This window comes from Gopherus flavomarginatus, chromosome 18 (genome assembly GCF_025201925.1).
Source record: "Gopherus flavomarginatus isolate rGopFla2 chromosome 18, rGopFla2.mat.asm, whole genome shotgun sequence".
Taxonomy (NCBI): Eukaryota; Metazoa; Chordata; order Testudines; family Testudinidae; genus Gopherus; species Gopherus flavomarginatus.
In genome coordinates, this window is record NC_066634.1 from 766,604 (window position 1) to 786,915 (window position 20,312).

At 63.0% G+C, this 20,312-nt stretch overlaps 2 protein-coding genes across 6 annotated transcripts in view; one reads left to right on the forward strand and one right to left on the reverse strand.

Annotated features, from left to right (window-relative positions):
* Positions 1-232: 232 nt before the first annotated feature.
* LOC127036445 (cyclin-Q-like) lies at positions 233-6,735 on the forward strand. Of its 5 annotated transcripts, none has more exons than XM_050927386.1 (6): positions 233-571; positions 1,081-1,189; positions 1,510-1,696; positions 2,027-2,159; positions 2,367-2,594; positions 5,152-6,735. In XM_050927386.1, exons 1-6 carry the CDS (start codon positions 512-514, stop codon positions 5,239-5,241), a joined length of 807 nt encoding a protein of 268 aa, XP_050783343.1. In that variant the 5' UTR covers positions 233-511; the 3' UTR covers positions 5,242-6,735. The 5 variants fall into 5 exon arrangements, with proteins under 5 accessions (XP_050783343.1, XP_050783339.1, XP_050783340.1 ...); XM_050927382.1 differs by having other exon boundaries at positions 233-447; XM_050927383.1 differs by having other exon boundaries at positions 234-452.
* Positions 6,736-7,606: 871 nt separating this feature from the next.
* The window catches only part of LOC127036471 (plasma membrane calcium-transporting ATPase 3-like), a 71,812-nt gene continuing 59,106 nt past the window's right edge, over positions 7,607-20,312 (reverse strand). The window contains exons 22-23 of the mRNA XM_050927419.1: positions 19,053-19,139; positions 7,607-8,362 (exon numbers count right to left, since the gene is read on the reverse strand). Coding sequence (XP_050783376.1) covers positions 8,081-8,362; positions 19,053-19,139 — 369 coding nt within the window. The 3' untranslated portion in view covers positions 7,607-8,080. The remainder of the gene's footprint in view (positions 8,363-19,052; positions 19,140-20,312) is intronic.

The window sequence follows — 20,312 nt, forward strand, 5'->3', positions numbered from 1 at the left end:
CTGCCTCTAGCCAATCAGAAGCGAGAAAAGGCTCCGCTCTTACGCAGGACCCCAGGGTGGGCTGACGTTGGCGGGTGCCTGTCCCGAAGTGGGCGCGGACGGAAGGGAGAAGCCCACGGCTCCCCCGTATTATGAAGAGCGGGGAGTCCAGTCACCAGCCCCGCCGAGATCGGGCTGCGCGAGTTATTATCAGGCACTTTGAGTGGACACCTACATCCGGACGGGAAGGACCCCGCAACCCGGAAGTGGGGGCCTCCCTGTCGTGCAGAGCCGGCTACATCCGGGCACCGGCGCCGCGGGGCCTAGCGGTGACTGGGGCCACAGGCTGGTTCATGGGGACGGCTCAAGCCGGCGAGGGCTCCTGATTGAGTGAGGAGCACCGGTCACCTGGCCCCAGGGCGGCGGGAGGAAGTGACGCGGTGGGCACGGATGGGTCAAGGGCCACACGTGAGGTCATCAAAATATGCGGTGACGTCACTGTGTTGTGTCACATGATGCCGTTGTGAGGTGTATGATGTCATCTCACTGCAGAGTGATGTCACAGAAGGGCAGGAGGTCACACCTCATGACTGTTGTCATGGTGACAGTGCACAGCTAGTGATGTCATGGCACTGGGGTGATGATGTCTTGTTGCGTGATGTCATCAAGTGAGGTCACCAACGCACCTGATGTCACACAGGGTCGTGGTAGTGCTGGGTGATGTCATCGAGTGAGGTCACCAGCCCACCCGATGTCACACAGGGTCATGGCAGTGCTGGGTGATGTCATCGAGTGAGGTCACCAGCCCACCCGATGTCACACAGGGTCATGGCAGTGCTGGGTGATGTCATCGAGTGAGGTCACCAGCCCACCCGATGTCACACAGGGTCATGGCAGTGCTGGGTGATGTCATCGAGTGAGGTCACCAATGCACCTGATGTCACACAGGGTCGTGGTAGTGCTGGGTGATGTCATCAAGTGAGGTCACCAGCCCACCCGATGTCACACAGGGTCGCGCAGTGCTGGGTGATGTCATACCAAACGCGGTCATGGCAGCAGGCGGTGGCGCTGGGGGAGTGACTCGCTGGTCTCTCTGCACAGGCAGCGGCTGGCGCCATGGAGCCCAACCGGGCGGCGAGCGACCAGACTGGACGGGGAGCCGCCAAGACCAAGATCCATTTCAAGGTCACCCGGTTCATCATGGAGGCAGGTAAAAGCTTGGGGGCTGCCATGCGGGGGGAGAGAGGAGGGTGGGGCGGTGTGGGATACTGGGGCGACCATGCTACCAGGGGGGCAGTGACTGCTGGGGGATGGGAGGCCCTGCCAAATGGGCAGAATGGGAGGGACAAGGGGCAGCTGACCAGTGTGGGGCATAGACGAGGTGGCCAGTCAATTGGGGGATGCCTAAGGGGAAGCCGACACCATATTCCTGAGGGGGAAGGGGGGCCATGCCAATTGGGGAAGGGGTGGGTGGCATGTCGGTTGGGGCGGCTCTCCCCTCCCTCACAGTGACACCCCCCTCTCACCCAGGGGTGAAGCTGGGCCTGCGATCCATTCCTGTGGCCACGGCCTGCACCATCTACCACAGTTTCTTCACGGCCACAGTGGCCCCGGGGCCCTACGACCCCTACCTGGTGGCCATGGCGGCACTGTACCTGGCCGGGAAGGTGGAGGAGCAGCACCTACGCACCCGGGACATCATTAACGTCAGCCACCGGTAACCCCAGCCTGCCTCCGGCCGGGGGTCTGCACCCCGCGTCCTAGAGGGTAGAGCTGGGAGCCGGGAGCCAGGACTCCTGGGTTCTCTCCCCGGCCCTGGGAGGGGCGGGAGTCTGATGGCTGGGAGCCAGGATTCCTGGGTTCTCTCCTTGGCTCTGGAAGGGGAGCTGGGTCTGGTGGGTTAGAACGAGGGGGCTGGGAGCCAGGACTCCTGGGTTCTCTCCCCGCTCTGGGAGGAGAGTCGCGTCTGCAGGGCTAGAGTAGGAAGGGTGGGGGCCAGAATTCCTGTCTCCCCAGTCCCAGCCCCTGCTAACCTCCCCCTCCCCAGGTACTTACACCCCCAGAGCGACCCCCTGGAACTCGACTCCCATTTCTGGGAGCTGCGGGACAGCATCGTCCAATGCGAGCTGCTCATGCTGCGGGTGCTCGGCTTCCGCGTCTCCTTCCGGCACCCCCACAAGGTGGGTCCTCAGGATGGGCCTAGGGGCGCAGCGGAGGGACACAGGGGATTTGCCCTGAACCTGCCGTTCTGCCCTGCAAGGAAAGGACTGGCAATGGAGGCTAGGATGCCTGGGTTCTATGGGGAAGGGGGGGTCTGGTGGGTTGGAGCTGGGGGCTAGGAGCCAGGACTCCTGGGTCCCCCATCATCCCCCCATCTCTCCCTGCAGTACCTGCTCCATTACCTGCTCTCCCTGAGGCAGTGGATGAACCGGCACAGCTGGGAGCGGACCCCTGTCTCGGCGGCAGCCTGGGCACTGCTCCGGGACAGCTACCACGGCGGGCTGTGCGTGCGCTACCCCCCTCAGCACGTGGCGGTGGCCGTGCTGTACCTCGCCCTGCACTGCTACGGGGTGGAGGTGCCCACCCATGCACAGGCTCAGAGACCCTGGTGGCAGGTAAAAGAGGCAGGGACTTAGCCCGCACCTAAGGGTCCTTCTCCTGGGGAAACTGAGGCACAGAGGGGGAAAGTGGCTGGCTCAGGGTAACAGAGAACCAGTGGCGGAGCCTGGGACAGAACCCAGGCGTCCTGCCTCCCAGTCTCCCCTTCTCTGATGCTCTAAAACAGCTTTGCCCCAGCCAGCCAGTCCCCGCCCTGGGGCTGGGTGGGCGCTAGCACCCCCTAGAGGGGACAGGCCCCTGCCCCATTCCCCGTCCCCCTGAGCCAGCCAGTCCCCGCCCTGGGGCTGGGTGGGAGCCAGCACCCCCCAGAGGGAACAGGCCCCTGCCCCATTCCCCATCCCCCTGAGCCAGCCAGTCCCCGCCCTGGGGCTGGGTGGGTGCCAGCACCCCCTAGAGGGGACAGGCCCCTGCCCCATTCCCCACCTCCTGAGCCAGCCAGTCCCGCCCTGGGGCCGGGTGGGAGCCAGCGCCCCCGAGGGGACAGGCCCCAGCCTCATTCCCCACCCCCTGAGCCAGCCAGTCCCGCCCTGGGGCCGGGTGGGAGCCAGCACCCCCTAGAGGGGACAGGCCCCAGCCCCATTCCCCGTCCCCCTGAGCCAGCCAGTCCCCACCCTGGGGCTGGCTGGGCGCCAGCACCCCCTAGAGGGGACAGGCCCCTGCCCCATTCCCCACCCCCCTGAGCCAGCCAGTCCCCGCCCTGGGGCCGGGTGGGAGCCAGAGCCCCCTAGAGGGGACAGGCCCCTGCCCCATTTCCCACCCCCTGAGCCAGCCAGTCCCCACCCTGGGGCCGGGTGGGAGCCAGAGCCCCCTAGAGGGGACAGGCCCCTGCCCCATTCCCCGTCCCCCTGAGCCAGCCAGTCCCCGCCCTGGGGCTGGGTGGGAGCCAGAGCCCCCTAGAGGGGACAGGCCCCTGCCCCATTTCCCACCCCCTGAGCCAGCCAGTCCCCACCCTGGGGCTGGGTGGGAGCCAGAGCCCCCTAGAGGGGACAGGCCCCTGCCCCATTTCCCACCCCCTGAGCCAGCCAGTCCCCGCCCTGGGGCTGGGTGGGAGCCAGAGCCCCCGAGAGGGGACAGGCCCCTGCCCCATTCCCCACCCTCTGAGCCAGCCAGTCCCCGCCCTGGGGCTGGGTGGGAGCCAGCACCCCCCAGAGGGGACAGGCCCCTGCCCCATTCCCCGCCCCCCTGAGCCAGCCAGTCCCCGCCCTGGGGCTGGGTGGGAGCCAGCGCCCCCTAGAGGGGACAGGCCTCTGCCCCATTCCCCACCCCCTGAGCCAGCCAGTCCCCGCCCTGTGGCCGGGTGGGAGCCAGCACCCCCTAGAGGGGACAGGCCCCTGCCCCATTCCCCACCCCCCTGAGCCAGCCTGTTCCGCCCTGGGGCTGGGTGGGCGCCAGCACCCCCTAGAGGGGACAGGCCCCTGCCCCATTCCCCACCCCCTGAGCCAGCCAGTCCCGCCCTGGGGCTGGGTGGGAGCCAGCGCCCCCGAGGGGACAGGCCCCTGCCCCATTCCCCACCCCCTGAGCCAGCCAGTCCCCGCCCTGGGGCTGGGTGGGCACCAGCGCCCCCTAGAGGGGGCAGGCCCCTGCCCCATTCCCCGTCCCCCTGAGCCAGCCAGTCCCTGCGCTGGGGCTGGGTCGGAGCCAGCACCCCCTAGAGGGCACAGGCCCCTGCCCCATTCCCCACCCCCTGAGCCAGCCAGTTCCGCCCTGGGGCTGGGTGGGCGCCAGCACCCCCTAGAGGGGACAGGCCCCTGCCCCATTCCCCGTCCCCCTGAGCCAGCCAGTCCCCGCCCTGGGGCTGGGTGGGAGCCAGCACCCCCCAGAGGGGACAGGCCCCTGCCCCATTCCCTGTCCCCCTGAGCCAGCCAGTCCCCGCCCTGGGGCTGGGTGGGAGCCAGCGCCCCCGAGGGGACAGGCCCCTGCCCCATTCCCCAGCCCCCTGAGCCAGCCAGTCCCCACCCTGGGGCTGGGTGGGAGCCGGCACCCCCCAGAGGGGACAGGCTCCTGCCCCATTCCCCGCCCCTCTGAGCCAGCCAGTCCCCGCCCTGGGGCTGGGTGGGAGCCGGCACCCCCCAGAGGGGACAGGCCCCTGCCCCATTCCCCGCCCCTCTGAGCCAGCCAGTCCCTGCCCTGGGGCTGGGTGGGAGCCGGCGCCCCCTAGAGGGGACAGGCCCCTGCCCCACTGCAGAGCTCCCCAGCTTTCATAGGATCTCAGGGTTGGAGGGGACCTCAGGAGGTATCTAGTGCAGTGTCTCTCAGACTTTTCTACTGGTGCCCCTGGTCACACAGCAGCTTCTGAGTGCGACCCCCCACCAATAAATGAAAAACACTTTTAAATATATTTAACATCAGTATAAATTGTGGAGGCAAAGCGGGGTTTGAGGTGGAGGCTGACAGCTCGTGACCCCCCATGTAATAACCTTGCAACCCCCTGACGGGTCCCGACCCCAAGTTGGAGCCCCCCTGAACTAGTCCAATCCCCTGCCCCAAGCAGGCCCAATCCCCAGCTAAATCAGGTCCCTGCGCCGCTGCTCTGCTCTCCTTTCTCCTCTCCAGGTGTTCAGTGAAGATCTCAGCCAGACTCAGATTGACCAGATCGTCTTGGACCTGATCCAGATTTACACCTTGGATGCGGAAATCTCCTAATGGGGTCCAGAGAGCGACCCAGTGCTGGGGAGGGGACAGGCCCCATTCCCACCCCCCCAAGCCAGCCAGTCCCTGTCCTGGGGCGGGATGGGCGCCAGTGCCCCTAGAGGGGAAAGACCCCAGGCCCCATTCCCACCCCCCTAAGCCAGCCAGTCTCCGCCCTGCAGCCAGATCAGAGCTGGCACCCCCTAGAGGGGACAGGCCCCTGCCCCATTCCCCTGTTCCCTTGAGCCAGCCAGTCCCTGCCCTGGGGCCAGATCGGGGCCAGCGCCCCCCAGAGGGGACAGGCCCCAGGCCCCATTCCCCCATCCTCCTGAGCCAGCCAGTCCCCACTCTGGGGCCAGATCGGGGCCGGCGCCCCCCAGAGGGGACAGGCCCCATTCCCCAGCCCCCAAGCCAGACAGTCCTTGCCCTGGGCCAGATGGGAGCTGGGACCCCCTAGAGGGGACAGGCTCCGGGCCCCATTCCACAGCCCCCAGATTGGAGCCGGCGCCCCTAGAGGGGACAGACCCCTGCCCCATTCCCAGCCCCCCGTGAGCCAGCCAGTCCCTGCCCTGGGGCCCGATTGGAGCCAGCGCCCCCAGAGGGTAAAGACCCCAGGCCCCATTCCCTGCCCCTTCCCCAGCTGTGAAAGCAGAGTGCTGGTTGCAGTCTGGGTGTCCTGTCCCACAGCCATTGCCCTTGCTGCCCATGCTCCTCCTGTGGGCCAGCTGCGCCTCGAGAAGGCCATCTGCCCTGAGCACCGTGCCAGCTCAGAGCCGCCAGGCAGGGCGCTGCAGCCGCTGGGCCACAAGCTCCAAAGCGCCACATAGCACGCCGTGGGGCCCGACTGGCCGATTCTGTGTGGACCCAGGGCTTCTCTTTGCCCCTGCTCCGGCGAGTACAGCTGTGCCTGTGAACCAGCTGTGAGCGGGTTGTTCTTTGGGCTTTGCCCCGGGATTGGGCCTGGCACCCATTTCGCTTGCTGATGCCTGGGCCCGTGGAGCGGTGCTGGGTCGCAAAGGGGGCCTCGGTATAATCACCACAGCCATGAGGCTGGGGGGGGGGTCCCCCACATGTGTAGCCGACTCTGCCTGAGTTTGCAGAGAGCCTGCATCACCCTCGTCTTACGGCCCCCCGCTGCAGGAGGAGAAAGGCCTTCGGGAGGGTTATTTCAGTAATTTTTAATAATATGAACAAACTTCATCGAGCCATTCAGTTGGGTTATATGCTTTGATCCGGAAATGGGCATGGTTGGGGGTGGTCACAATTTCAGTCCGAAAGCCACCCCCACACTGGGGAAGGGGGGGGACACCCATAGAAACCTTCAATTGATTTTTGTTCCTTAAAAAAACCAAAACCAGTTTGTGTGTGTCCCCAGCTGGAGGAAGGGAAGAAACCAGACCAGCTCCCCCACGTGGGCGTGGTTAGACCCAGCGAGGTGGCTGAAGAGTGAGCGGGGAGTGGGGGGGGGTTAACGTTTGGTTTGTTTTAAATATAGATCTATATATTCACCCCCCCCCCCATCTATCAATATATCTACAATATTGAATGTGAACAAGCTGGCTGGCCGGCGGTGAGATTTCCTGCATTCGGCCCCCAGGGAGGCGAGGGGCTGGGCTGGGGGGGGGTTACCCTTAGCCAGAAGGCATGGCTTTGGAGAGCGCTGGCGCTGGGACGCAGGCTTAGGTGTGGAAACAGGAAAGGGGCCTCACAGGAAATATGGGAGCCCCCACACTCCTGCCTCCCACAGGGGGCTTTTGAGGATTGTGGCAGAAGGGGAAATTGAGGCAGCAGCAGCTACTTGCCCTACCAGAGCCAAGGGTAGAACCCAGGCATCCTGGCTCCCAAGCCTCCCTACTCTAACCACTAGACCCCCTTCCCTCCCAGAGCTAGGGAGAGAACCCAGCAGTCCTGCCTCCCAGAGCGCCCTGCTCTAACCCACCAGCGCCCACTGCCCTCCCAGAGCCAGGGCAAGGACTCAGGAGTCCTGGCCCCCAGCACCCTCCCCCCCACTCCCCTCCCAAAGTGGGGGAGAGACCCCAGCAGTCCGGGCTCCCAGCCTCAGGTGGGGGAGCTGAAGGTCTGTAGGTAACACCTGAGGGCCAGCCCTAGCTGGTGTGAATGGGGCAGCTGAGGGGCTGCTCCTCTGCCACCCCATGGGGACTGGGAGGTTCCCCGAAGAGACCAGGGGCACAGAGGGCAGGGTGGGGCCTGGGTGCCGGGCAGTGCTGCTGGAGGGGTGTTGGGAACCAGAGCGGATGCTCCTCCCCTTCTGCAGCACACGGGCCCCTTCCCACGCTGTAGTGTCTCCTCCCTAGCAGTGCTTGGGGGGCAGGGGGGGCTGCCTCACCCTGTATCTGCAGCACCCGGCCTGACGGGCGACGCAGCACACTGGGGGCCCTGCTCGTGGTCGAGGGGCCAGGCAGGGGCCAGTGGGATGGGTGCTGCAGCCCGTCCCCCACCCCCCCGCCATGTTTTCACGTCTAGGCCCTTGTTACACCACGGCTCCAGCGCCCGGCCACTTTCAACCGAAATGCACAGTCCCCCAGCGCTTGGGCGGCCAGTTGCCCTGGGGATGCTGGGTGGGGAGTGGCACGTGGGGCTGGCCTGTAAGACAGTCAGGCGGTCTGGTATATAGACTGAGGCTATAGATCGGGAACTGGCCCTCGCCCCGCCCGGCCGCCCGCAGCGGGTCCTTCCCGGCCGGCGCTGGCCCCCCAAGGAGTCTGCCTGGGCTGGCAGGCCCTGGGGCGCAGGCCTGGGGCGCGCGTGGGGCTAGGGCTCCCCAGAGAAATGGGGGTGGCGCCCGGTCCCAGCTCTGGGCGCAGGCAGGTCCCGCTCCAGCAGCCCCCCGGCGTTAGAGGGAGGTTTCCATGCTGTGCAGCAGGCTGGCGGGGCTGGCGCAGGTAGCAGACTTGCAGCCCTCGGCGATGGCGTTGTTGTTGGTGTTGGGGGCGGGCGGGGGGCGGCGGGCGGCCTCGCTCTCCTCCACGTCGGTGTCGTCGATCAGGGGGATGTTGTGGGTATAGTCGTTCAGCAGGAACTCCGGGGGGGCCATGAAGTTGTGGATCGAGGTCTTGGAGTCCGGCTTCTCCAGGCCCTCGTAGAGCGAGCTACGGAACGCTTTCACCACGCGGATCTGGGGGGCAAAAAGGGGGGAAAGAAGGGTGAGTTCTCGGTGCCAATCCAGGCAACACACCCAGGGGCAGCCTGCGGTAACGTGGCTACTGTTGCTCCAGACGAGAACCCAGGAGTCCTGCCTCCCAGCCCCCCGTGCTCTAACCACCAGCCCCTACTCCCACCCCAGAGCCAGGGAGAGAACCCAGGAGTCCTGGCTCCCAGGCCCCCCTGCTCTAACCACCAGCCCCTACTCCCACCCCAGAGCCAGGGAGAGAACCCAGGAGTCCTGGCTCCCAGCCCCCCCCTGCTCTAACCACCAGCCCCTACTCCCACCCCAGAGCCAGGAGAGAACCCAGGAGTCCTGACTCCCAGCGCCCCCTGCTCTAACCACCAGCCCCTACTCCCACCCCGGAGCCAGGAGAGAACCCAGGAGTCCTGGCTCCCAGGCCCCCCTGCTCTAACCACCAGCCCCTACTCCCACCCCGGAGCCAGGAGAGAACCCAGGAGTCCTGGCTCCCAGCGCCCCCTGCTCTAACCACCAGCCCCTACTCCCACCCCGGAGCCAGGAGAGAACCCAGGAGTCCTGGCTCCCAGCGCCCCCTACTCTAACCACCAGCCCCTACTCTCCTCCCAGAGCCAGGGAAAGAACCCAGGAGTCCTGGCTCCCAGCCCTGGGAATGCACAATTGGCTCCAGCGTGATCTCTCGATCCACCTATTGTTCTGCACCCTCCGTATCTAACCCCAAACGCCCCTGTGCATCCACCCACCCCACGGACGCCCCCTCTGTATCTATCCTACCCCACCCATCCCCTGCTCTGTCCTACCCCACATCCATTCACCCCACAGACGCCCCCTCTGTATCTATCCTACCCCACCCATCCCCTGCTCTGTCCTACCCCACATCCACCCACCCCACAGACGCCCCCTCTGTATCTATCCTACCCCACCCATCCCCTGCTCTGTCCTACCCCACATCCATTCACCCCACAGACGCCCCCTCTGTATCTATCCTACCCAACCCATCCCCTGCTCTCTGTGCTACCCCACATCCATTCACCCCACAGACGCCTCGTCTCTATCTATCCTACCCCACCCATCCCCTGCTCTGTCCTACCCCACATCCATTCACCCCACAGACGCCCCCTCTGTATCTATCCTACCCCACCCATCCCCTGCTCTGTCCTACCCCACATCCACCCACCCCACAGACACCCCCGTCTGTATCTATCCGACCCCACCCATCCCCTGCTCTGTCCTACCCCACATCCATTCACCCCACAGACGCCTCCTCTTTATCTATCCTACCCAACCCATCCCCTGCTCTCTGTGCTACCCCACATCCACCCACCCCACAGACGCCCCCTCTGTATCTATCCTACCCCACCCATCCCCTGCTCTCTCTGCTACCCCACATCCATCCACCCCATAGACGCCCCCATCTGTATCTATCCGACCTCACCCATCCCCTGCTCTGTCCTACCCCACTTCCACCCACCCCACAGATGCCCCGTCTGTATCTATCCTACCCCACCCATCCCCTGCTCTCTGTGCTACCCCACATCCACCCACCCCACAGACGCCCCCTCTTTATTTATCCTACCCCACCCATCCCCTGCTCTCTGTGCTACCCCACATCCATCCACCCCACAGACGCCCCCTCTGTATCTATCCTACCCCACCCATCCTCTGCTCTGTCCTACCCCACATCCACCCACCCCACAGACACTCCCCTCTGTATCTATCCTACCCACCCATCCCCTGCTCTGTTCTACCCCACATCCATTCACCCCACAGACGCCCCCTCTGTATCTATCCTACCCCACCCATCCCCTGCTCTGTCCTACCCCACATCCACCCACCCCACAGACACCGCCGTCTGTATCTATCCGACTCCACCCATCCCCTGTTCTCTGTGCTACTCCACATCCACCCACCTCATAGACGCCCCAGTCTGTATCTATCCTACCCCACATCCATTCACCCCACAGACGCCCCCTCTGTATCTATCCTACCCCACCCATCCCCTGCTCTGTCCTACCCCACATCCATTCACCCCACAGACGCCTCCTCTGTATCTATCCTACCCCACCCATCACCTGCTCTGTCCTACCCCACATCCACCCACCCCACAGACGCCTCGTCTGTATCTATCCGACCTCACCCATCCCCTGCTCTGTCCTACCCCACATCCACCCACCCCACAGACACCCCCCTCTATATCTATCCTACCCCACCCATCCCCTGCTCTGTCCTACCCCACATCCACCCACCCCACAAACGCCTCGTCTGTATCTATCCGACCCCACCCATCCCCTGCTCTGTCCTACCCCACATCCATTCACCCCACAGACGCCCCCTCTGTATCTATCCTACCCACCCATCCCCTGCTCTGTCCTACCCCACATCCATTCACCCCACAGACGCCCCGTCTGTATCTATCCTACCCCACCCATCCCCTGCTCTCTGTGCTATCCCACATCTACCCACCCCACAGATGCCCCCTCTGTATCTATCCTACCCCACCCATCCCCTGCTCTGTCCTACCCCACATCCATTCACCCCACAGACGCCTCCTCTGTATCTATCCTACCCAACCCATCCCCTCCTCTCTGTGCTACCCCACATCCACCCACCCCACAGACACCCCCTCTGTATCTATCCTACCCCACCCATCCCCTGCTCTGTCCTACCCCACATCCACCCACCCCACAGACGCCCCATCTGTATCTATCCTACCACACCCATCCCCTGCTCTGTCCTACCCCACATCCACCCACCCCACAGACGCCCCGTCTGTATCTATCCTACCCCACCCATCCCCTGCTCTGTTCTACCCCACATCCACCCACCCCACAGACGCCCCGTCTGTATCTATCCAACCCCACCCATCCCCTGCTCTGTCCTACCCCACATCCACCCACCCCACAGACGCCCCCTCTGTATCTATCCTACCCCACCCATCCCCTGCTCTCTGTGCTACCCCACATCCACCCACCCCACAGACGCCCCCGTCTGTATCCATCCTACCCCACCCATCCCCTGCTCTGTCCTACCCCACATCCATCCACCCCATAGACGCCTCGTCTGTATCTATCCTACCCCACCCATCCCCTGCTCTGTCCTACCCCACATCCACCCACCCTACAGACACCCCCTCTGTATCTATCCTACCCCACCCATCCCCTGCTCTCTGTGCTACTCCACATCCATCCACCCCACAGACGCCTCGTCTGTATCTATCCTACCCCACCCATCCCGTGCTCTGTCCTACCCCACATCCATCCACCCCACAGACGCCCCCTCTGTATCTATCTGACCCCACCCATCCCCTGCTCTGTCCTACCCCACATCCACCCACCCCACAAACGCCTCGTCTGTATCTATCCTACCCCACCCATCCCCTGCTCTCTGTGCTACCCCACATCCACCCACCCCACAGACACCTCCTCTGTATCTATCCGACCCCACCCATCCCCTGCTCTCTGTGCTACCCCACATCCATCCACCCCACAGACGCCTCGTCTGTATCTATCCTACCCCACATCCATTCACCCCATAGACGCCCCGTCTGTATCTATCCTATCCCACCCATCCCCTGCTCTGTCCTACCCCACATCCACCCACCCCACAGACGCCTCCTCTGTATCTATCCTACCCAACCCATCCCCTCCTCTCTGTGCTACCCCACATCCACCCACCCCACAGACACCCCCTCTGTATCTATCCTACCCCACCCATCCCCTGCTCTGTCCTACCCCACATCCACCCACCCCACAGACGCCCCATCTGTATCTATCCTACCACACCCATCCCCTGCTCTGTCCTACCCCACATCCACCCACCCCACAGACGCCCCGTCTGTATCTATCCTACCCCACCCATCCCCTGCTCTGTTCTACCCCACATCCACCCACCCCACAGACGCCCCGTCTGTATCTATCCAACCCCACCCATCCCCTGCTCTGTCCTACCCCACATCCACCCACCCCACAGACGCCCCCTCTGTATCTATCCTACCCCACCCATCCCCTGCTCTCTGTGCTACCCCACATCCACCCACCCCACAGACGCCCCCGTCTGTATCCATCCTACCCCACCCATCCCCTGCTCTGTCCTACCCCACATCCATCCACCCCATAGACGCCTCGTCTGTATCTATCCTACCCCACCCATCCCCTGCTCTGTCCTACCCCACATCCACCCACCCTACAGACACCCCCTCTGTATCTATCCTACCCCACCCATCCCCTGCTCTCTGTGCTACTCCACATCCATCCACCCCACAGACGCCTCGTCTGTATCTATCCTACCCCACCCATCCCGTGCTCTGTCCTACCCCACATCCATCCACCCCACAGACGCCCCCTCTGTATCTATCTGACCCCACCCATCCCCTGCTCTGTCCTACCCCACATCCACCCACCCCACAAACGCCTCGTCTGTATCTATCCTACCCCACCCATCCCCTGCTCTCTGTGCTACCCCACATCCACCCACCCCACAGACACCTCCTCTGTATCTATCCGACCCCACCCATCCCCTGCTCTCTGTGCTACCCCACATCCATCCACCCCACAGACGCCTCGTCTGTATCTATCCTACCCCACATCCATTCACCCCATAGACGCCCCGTCTGTATCTATCCTATCCCACCCATCCCCTGCTCTGTCCTACCCCACATCCACCCACCCCATAGACGCCCCCTCTGTATTTATCCTACCCCACCCATCCCCTGCTCTCTGTGCTACCCCACATCCATCCACCCCACAGACGCCTCGTCTGTATCTATCCTACCCCACATCCATTCACCCCATAGACGCCCCGTCTGTATCTATCCGACCCCACCCATCCCCTGCTCTGTCCTACCCCACATCCACCCACCCCACAAACGCCTCGTCTGTATCTATCCTACCCCACCCATCCCCTGCTCTGTCCTACCCCACATCCACCCACCCCACAGACACCTCCTCTGTATCTATCCGACCCCACCCATCCCCTGCTCTCTGTGCTACCCCACATCCACCCACCCCACAGACGCCCCCGTCTGTATCTATCCTACCCCACCCATCCCCTGCTCTGTCCTACCCCACATCCATCCACCCCATAGACGCCTCGTCTGTATCTATCCTACCCCACCCATCCCCTGCTCTGTCCTACCCCACATCCACCCACCCCACAGACGCCCCGTCTGTATCTATCCAACCCCACCCATCCCCTGTTCTCTGTGCTACTCCACATCCACCCACCGCACAGACGCCCCCTCTGTATTTATCCTACCCCACCCATCCCCTGCTCTGTCCTACCCCACATCCATCCACCCCACAGACGCCCCCTCTGTATCTATCCTACCCCACCCATCCCCTGCTCTGTGCTACCCCACATCCACCCACCGCACAGACGCCCCCTCTGTATTTATCCTACCCCACCCATCCCCTGCTCTGTCCTACCCCACATCCATCCACCCCACAGACGCCCCCTCTGTATCTATCCTACCCCACCCATCCTCTGCTCTGTCCTACCCCACATCCACCCACCCCACAGACGCCCCCTCTGTATCTATCCTACCCCACCCATCCCCTGCTCTGTCCTACCCCACATCCACCCACCCCACAGACGCCCCCTCTGTATCTATCCTACCCCACCCATCCCCTGCTATCTGTCCTACCCCACATGCATCCACCCACTCGATAGACGCTCCCTCTCTGTATCTATCCTACCCCATCCATCCCCCGCTATCTGTCCTACCCCACATCCACCCACCCCATAGACGCCCTCTCTGTATCTATCCTACCCCGCCCATCCCCTGCTCTGTCCTACCCCACATCCATCCATCCACCCACCCATAGACGCCCCCTGTGCCTGGCAGGCCTGCCTGTGCCCCCCACAAAGAACAGGAGTGAGCCCAGCCTGCGGATAGCGCCCACGGGCTGTACGCTGCCGCAGAGGGGATGTGGGGGGTGGAATTAACATCGATTGAACACAAAGAAAACGCAGCAACAGAAAAGTGGAAGAGCCTGTTTCCTGGGTTCAAGGTCCCTGGCCACCTCACCCTTTGCTGGGCTCTTTCAACAGCCATTAACCCTGCCCCACCCCCGTCCCCGGCAGCCTTCTGAGGACTCCATAAAGGGCCACCCCCCCCCCCCGGGGTCAATGGGCCATCGCCCCACGGAGTCAGTGAGGCCAGAGCCCCGGGGGCGGGGTGGTAAAGCACCGTCCTATGGAGAGGCCAGTTACACCTCCCACCCCTCGTGTGGGGCAGGGGTTGCCCCATTTGGGAGCTGTCACACCTAGGGGAGGTGGGGGGGGCACAGGCTGGGCATTGGGGGGAACCCTGCACTTGTTTGGGGCTGTGCCCAACTCAGCCCTGGGGTGGGTCCCTCTGCCACGGCTGTGCAATGCGTTGTGGGTAGGGCCTGCGCCCAGCCAGGGGACGGGGTGGGCCCCCCCCCCCCGGGAGACAGCGCATGCTAGAGTGGGAAGGAAGCCCCCCCTCCACGGCCAGCAGGCGCCAGGCCAAGCTGATCACACTGGAGCAGGGGGGTTTGCAAGCAGAACAGGGCAGGGGGTTACATGTCACTGACCCCCCCCAATAGCCACACTGGGAAGGGGGCTGCACTCACGGGTTGGGAACCAGGGCCCAGAGCTGCAGCTGGGAACTAGGGAATCAGTGTGTGTGTGTCGGGGACTGGGCGGGGGAGTGGGAGCCAGGACTCCTGGGTTCCATCCCCGCCTCTGTCCCATTCTTCACTCTCAACCCCCCTCTGTTGGGAGGTGGGGCTGACCCATCCCCTCTCTGAGCTCTGTGGGGCAGGGGCCCTGAACCCAGTCGGGGTCTGTGCTGTGCCCAGCCCCCTGCCACCCACCTCAATGGGCCGTTTCTTTGGCAGCACTGCCAGCTAGGCAGCGCTGCCCCTCGCCAAGCCGTGCCCAAGGCGAACTGAACAGGGCGCCCTGGGCAGGCAGAGCAGGAGGCCCCACTCCCGGGCAGCTGTGGGAGGCACGCGAGAGTGTGGAAAACGTTCGAGGATTCACGCCCATCCTTGCTGGCTCTGAACGGGGAGCAGGGGGCCTCACGCCATCGGCTCCGTGTGCCCATCCATGCCACGCAGCCCACCCCAGGAGGCAGCGAATGAAGAGATGCCAGGGGGGGGGGCAGGGGGCAGGTAAAGAGGCTGGGACAGCAAATAGAGCCCAGTACCCTCCCTCCTGTTCTGGCTGGGGGGGGGTGTCAGGAATACTGTGTGCATTTCTGGTGTCCCATGTTCAAGGAGGATGAATTCAAACTGGAACAGGTTCAGAGACGGGCTACAAGGATGATCCGAGGAATGGAAAAACTACCTTATGAAAGGAGACTCAAAGAGCTTGGCTTGTTTAGCCTGGCCAAAAGAAGGCTGAGGGGGGATATGCTTGCTCTATATAAATATATCAAGGGGGTTAACGTTAGGGAGGGAGAGGAATTATTTAAGTTTAGTACTAATGTAGGCACGAGGACGAATGGGTATAAACTGGATATTAGGAAGTTTAGACTTGAAATTAGATGAAGGTTTCTGACCATTAGGGGAGTGAAGTTCTGGAACAGCCTTCCGAGGGAAGTAGTAGGGGCAAAAGACTTTCCTGGCTTTAAGACAAAGCTTGATAAGTATATGGAGGGGATGTTATGATAGGATCGCTAATTTGGGCAATTGATCTTGAATTACCACCAGACAGGTCTGCTCAATGGTCTGCGGGGAGATGTTGCATGCGATGGGTACTGAGTTGCTGCAGAGAATTCCTTCTTGGGTGCTGGCTGGTGAGTCTTGCCCACATGCTCAGGGTTTAGCTGATCGCCATATTTGGGGTCGGGAAGGAATTTTCCTCCAGGGCGGATTGGCAGAGGCCCTGGAGGTTTTTCGCCTTCCCCTGCAGTGTGGGGCACGGGTCGCTTGCTGGTGGTTTCCCTGCAGCTTGAGGTCTTCAAACCATTTTTGAGGATTTCAATAGCTCGGTCCTGGGATAGGGGTTGTTATAAAATTGGATGGGTGGGGTTCTGTGGCCTGCCTTGTGCAGGAGGTCAGACTAGATGATCAGATTGGTCCCTTCTGACCTATGAGTCTATGAGTCTATGATTGGGTCCCTGCAGGAGCAAAGTGGGGGGAAGAGGCAGAGTGGGAGAAAAAGGGGGCAAAGGTGGGGTGGATGTGGGCAATGAGGCAGGACTCTCCACAGCTGTCCCCCCCCCTCCCCACCCGCATGGCTTGGGGCATCGGTGTGACCCCGGCTCACAAAAGCAGCTCAGAGGGACGCTGCTTTGGGAGGTTTGAGGCTCAGGACTCCTAGGTTGGCCTGGCTGCTGGGGCACGTTGCCTCAGTTTCCCTCTTCAACTATTCACCCCGTGAGCTCTTCGTGGCAGGGCCTGTGTGCACCCCGTGTGACAGGGCCCCTGAGCGGGGGCAGGATTGGGGATGTCTCTAGTGGCCAGTGTGACAGAGGCCCCCCATCTCCGGGGGAGGGGTCCTGTGTCGCTCCTGGCACGACAGGGCTCCCCATCTCAGTTAGGGGCTGTGCGGCTGCTAGGGGCCTCCTCCCAGCGCTACGGTGTCAGGTTGGCACTAGCAGCCCGGGGGGTCTCTAACCCCTGGCAGTGAGCAGAAAGCAAAGCCAAGGATGGGATAGGGCGTGGTCAGGGTGGGGGGATGAGAGGTGTGATTGAAAGACAGCCCCCCCGCCCCCAACACTCGAAAAGCACCAGACTCCTGGCGGCCAGACAAGTGGCTCTGTCCCGGCTCCTCGTGGCAGCTGGAAGGGGGGGAAAACGGGGCTGGAGGTGGAAGGATAGTGGGGGGGGGGGGGAGGGATGGAAGGAGCATTGGGAGTTCATCTCAGGCTGTGGCTGGTGAAGGTTTTGAAAGGGGGGGCGTCCCAGGAGGAAGGGGGGGGCAGGTCGCTGCCAAGCGGGGCCTGGGAATGGGCAAGCACAGGAGTGTGTATTTGGGGGGGGTGGGGTGGGGGGGTTGCACACTGTAAGCTGGCAGCTCCCGCCCCACCAGATATGGTGTCTCCCTGTCTGGGAAGTGCAGTCAATGACCCTGCCCTTGTCTCGAGGGCGGGGGCCGTGCAGCGCCCTGTGCGACATGTGGTCCCGATCTTGGTCAAGGCAGTGGTGCCGCTCCTGGTGTGCCAGGGACCGCATTGTGCTAGGTGCTGCACGTGCGCCTGGGAGAGCTCCCGCTCAGAACCCCACCACCTTGGCCACCCTCAGTCCCCACCCGGCTTGACCCACTGCGTAATTTATGAAGGGCCGGATCTGAATTGACATTACTTTGAGCCTCGCTTGGGACGGGGGAAATTACACCCAATCCCCACCCCCCACTTATATTCTGGAGGGGCTGGGGTGGGCGAAAGGTTCAGAGTCGGTTTCCATGGCTCCTGAAATGACCCTGCCAGGCCGCCCGGCTGCTGATCAGTTCCTAAAAGAAACCCAGCCTTTGTCACGACCCCGCCAGACGCCGTCGGGGGGAGGGGGTCGGTAGGAGGGATGCGCCAGGATGGGACGGGGCGGGGGCGGGGGCAGAGGCGAACGAGACCCAGAGCTGTGTGGAGAGAAAAAGCAGCTAGAGAGAGAGAGAGAGAGATCAGAAAAAAAGAATCGCCAGCCAAAAGGGGGAGGGGTCCTACGCAAAGGGTTACCCTGCCGGGACTGGGGCACCAGAAGCGATCGGACGACACGAGCCACACGAGAAGAAGGCACCAAAAGTCCGTCCCTACCCAGCCCGAGCAATCCGGAGGGATTTCTGCCACCCAGGACGCCGGGGTTCCGCCCCGGGGGAAGGGAGCGACAGGCCCCACTTACCTCGCCATGCGCTTCTCAGAGGAGGAGAAAGGAAGTTTATTGGGGGAGGGAACACCCCAGATTTTGAGGGAGGCTGGGGGAGAGGGGGGCTTAGCGGCCCATGCAGGCCCATCTAGCCCGGTATCCCGCCTGCCCCCATCTCAGAGGAGAGGAATAGAGACCACCCCCATCTGAGTGCAACCCCAGCTAACCTAGCTCCCCGGGAGACAGAAATTCCTAATCTGGTTTCTCTAACCAACCCACGCCCCAGTAGCCCATTGATAAGCTTGGCTCATGTGAAGTGAGTGACTCCAGATTCACACCAGATCAGAATCCGATTCACGGGTGTGTTCAGCAGTAGAATCTGGCCTGTTTGGGGGTCCCCCAAGGGGCCAGGGCAGCATGGAGGTCTCTGACCTCCCCCCACTCCCAAACGGGCATGCACAGAAACACGGAGAGGAGGACACGGACCCAAACAGTGACTGCGAATGGGGCCAGATCCCCAGCTGGTGTCACCCGCTCCACTTCAGCGGGGGAAGCCACCCCCGAGGGACAGAAGAGGGAGCCAGTAAAGGGGTGTGGGGCAGGGCGGGGGTCTTGAATCAACCGGCTAAAGGCAAAAGAGAGAAAGTGACCGTATGGCTTTAGGAAATGGAAATCCGGCTCGCCTGAGGTCGGGCAGAGAGCAGAGAGAGAACTGAAAAAAAGAGAGAGGAGACCAGCAGTGAGCATGGGGGGGCCGGGGCGGGGAGGAGGAGAAGGGACATTAAATCTGTCTGGTTTTGTTGTTCAAAAGCACACAAGCAGTAAGAGCAAAACGGTCACTCACTCCCGATGGTGGCAGAAGTGGGATTGCCAGCGGAGAGAATTACGTGAGTAGGGGTAGAAAGATTGGTTACTTCGTGCAGCTGGCTGAGGACCGAGGAGCGGCGCCGCACGGCCCCCTGAAAGGAGCCGCTTCTCTTGAAGGTGCTAACTACTTCCATCTACGAGAGAGAAAATGAGATATACAGAGACGTCGTCCACGCCTGGCACTGAGCATCGGGGCGGGGGACAGGGGAAGCGGCAGCTGCAGAGATCTGGGGGCGTCGGCGGGAGACGGGGGGCTTTAAAAAAAGCCCACGTTGGCTGCTAGGGTCGGAGGGATCTCGGCTTGGGGTTAAAACAACAAACCCATCTCGAATCAGCTCGTGGCGGTGGAGAAACGCATGGGAACGGGGCGCCCACCGGTGGCTTGGGAAGAAGCGGCCCCGTTTCCAAGCCACGCTTATGATTTGGGGGGGGTTCCCCCTCCCCCAAGCCTATGGCTGGAGCCGAGGAGGCTGAGGAACCGGGGAGGGGGGGCGATGGTGGGGGCCGGGTGGAAATCGGCCTCGCTCCATTGACGGAAGCTGGCTTGTGCGGAGCTTCCTGCTGGCTAAGGGACCGTGGGACCATCTGTCTGACCCAGCCACGGAGCAGGCTCGGCAGAGTAACGTCCCGGCATGCCCCCGAAGGAGAAACCAATTCCCCCTGGTGTTAATCATCAGCCCCTTTGTGCCGGCCCGAAGGAGTCTGGCTCGACTGGCGGCTGCTGGCTCCCGCTCCCCCCAAGCTCAGGGCTGGGCAACTGCCCGTGGTGGGGGGCGCCCTGCGGCTGCCGGCGAGGCTCAGAAAGTGTTGCCGGCTGGCAGGGGAGAGCTGCACAGGGGGGGACCCTGATTTCTGGGAGCCAGGACTCCTGGGTTCTCTCCCGGCTCAGGGAGGGCAGTGGGACCTAGCAGTCAGAGCAGGGGGCTGGGTGGGTGCAGGGATGCACAGATGAGTGTCCCTCTGTCCTAGCACCACAAGCCGGGCTCTGCCCCTCACGTTAAGAAAGGAAGGAAACAGGTTACGAGTCGCCATGTCCCAAGAGATGCCGGCTGCAATCAGAAGGGGTTAGTAACCCAGGTCCTCTGAGGAGAGGCCCCCGTAAGCGGCCTCCTGCCTCGCTGCTTCAGAGCCCCCTCGCCCAGCCCCTGACCCCGGGATTGCCGAGGTCGGGTCACACCCTATACCAGCTGAGCTCGCTCAGCTCTCCAGACCCCCAGAGCTGGGCCCAGAACAGGAGCTGGGGGTTTCCCTCGCCACCGAAAAATTCCATGCAAGTTTCCACCCCGTTTTCCACAACATTTTCCGAG

What these genes read in the sequence shown, in the direction of transcription:
- LOC127036445 (XM_050927386.1), top strand. Translation starts at nt 512, where the DNA reads ATGATGTCATCTCACTGCAGAGTGATGTCACAGAAGGGCAGGAGGTCA. An exon ending in ATCATTAACGTCAGCCACCG is followed by an intron (nt 1,697 to 2,026) that starts GTAACCCCAGCC and finishes CCCCCTCCCCAG; the next exon opens with GTACTTACACCCCCAGAGCG. An exon ending in CCTTCCGGCACCCCCACAAG is followed by an intron (nt 2,160 to 2,366) that starts GTGGGTCCTCAG and finishes CTCTCCCTGCAG; the next exon opens with TACCTGCTCCATTACCTGCT.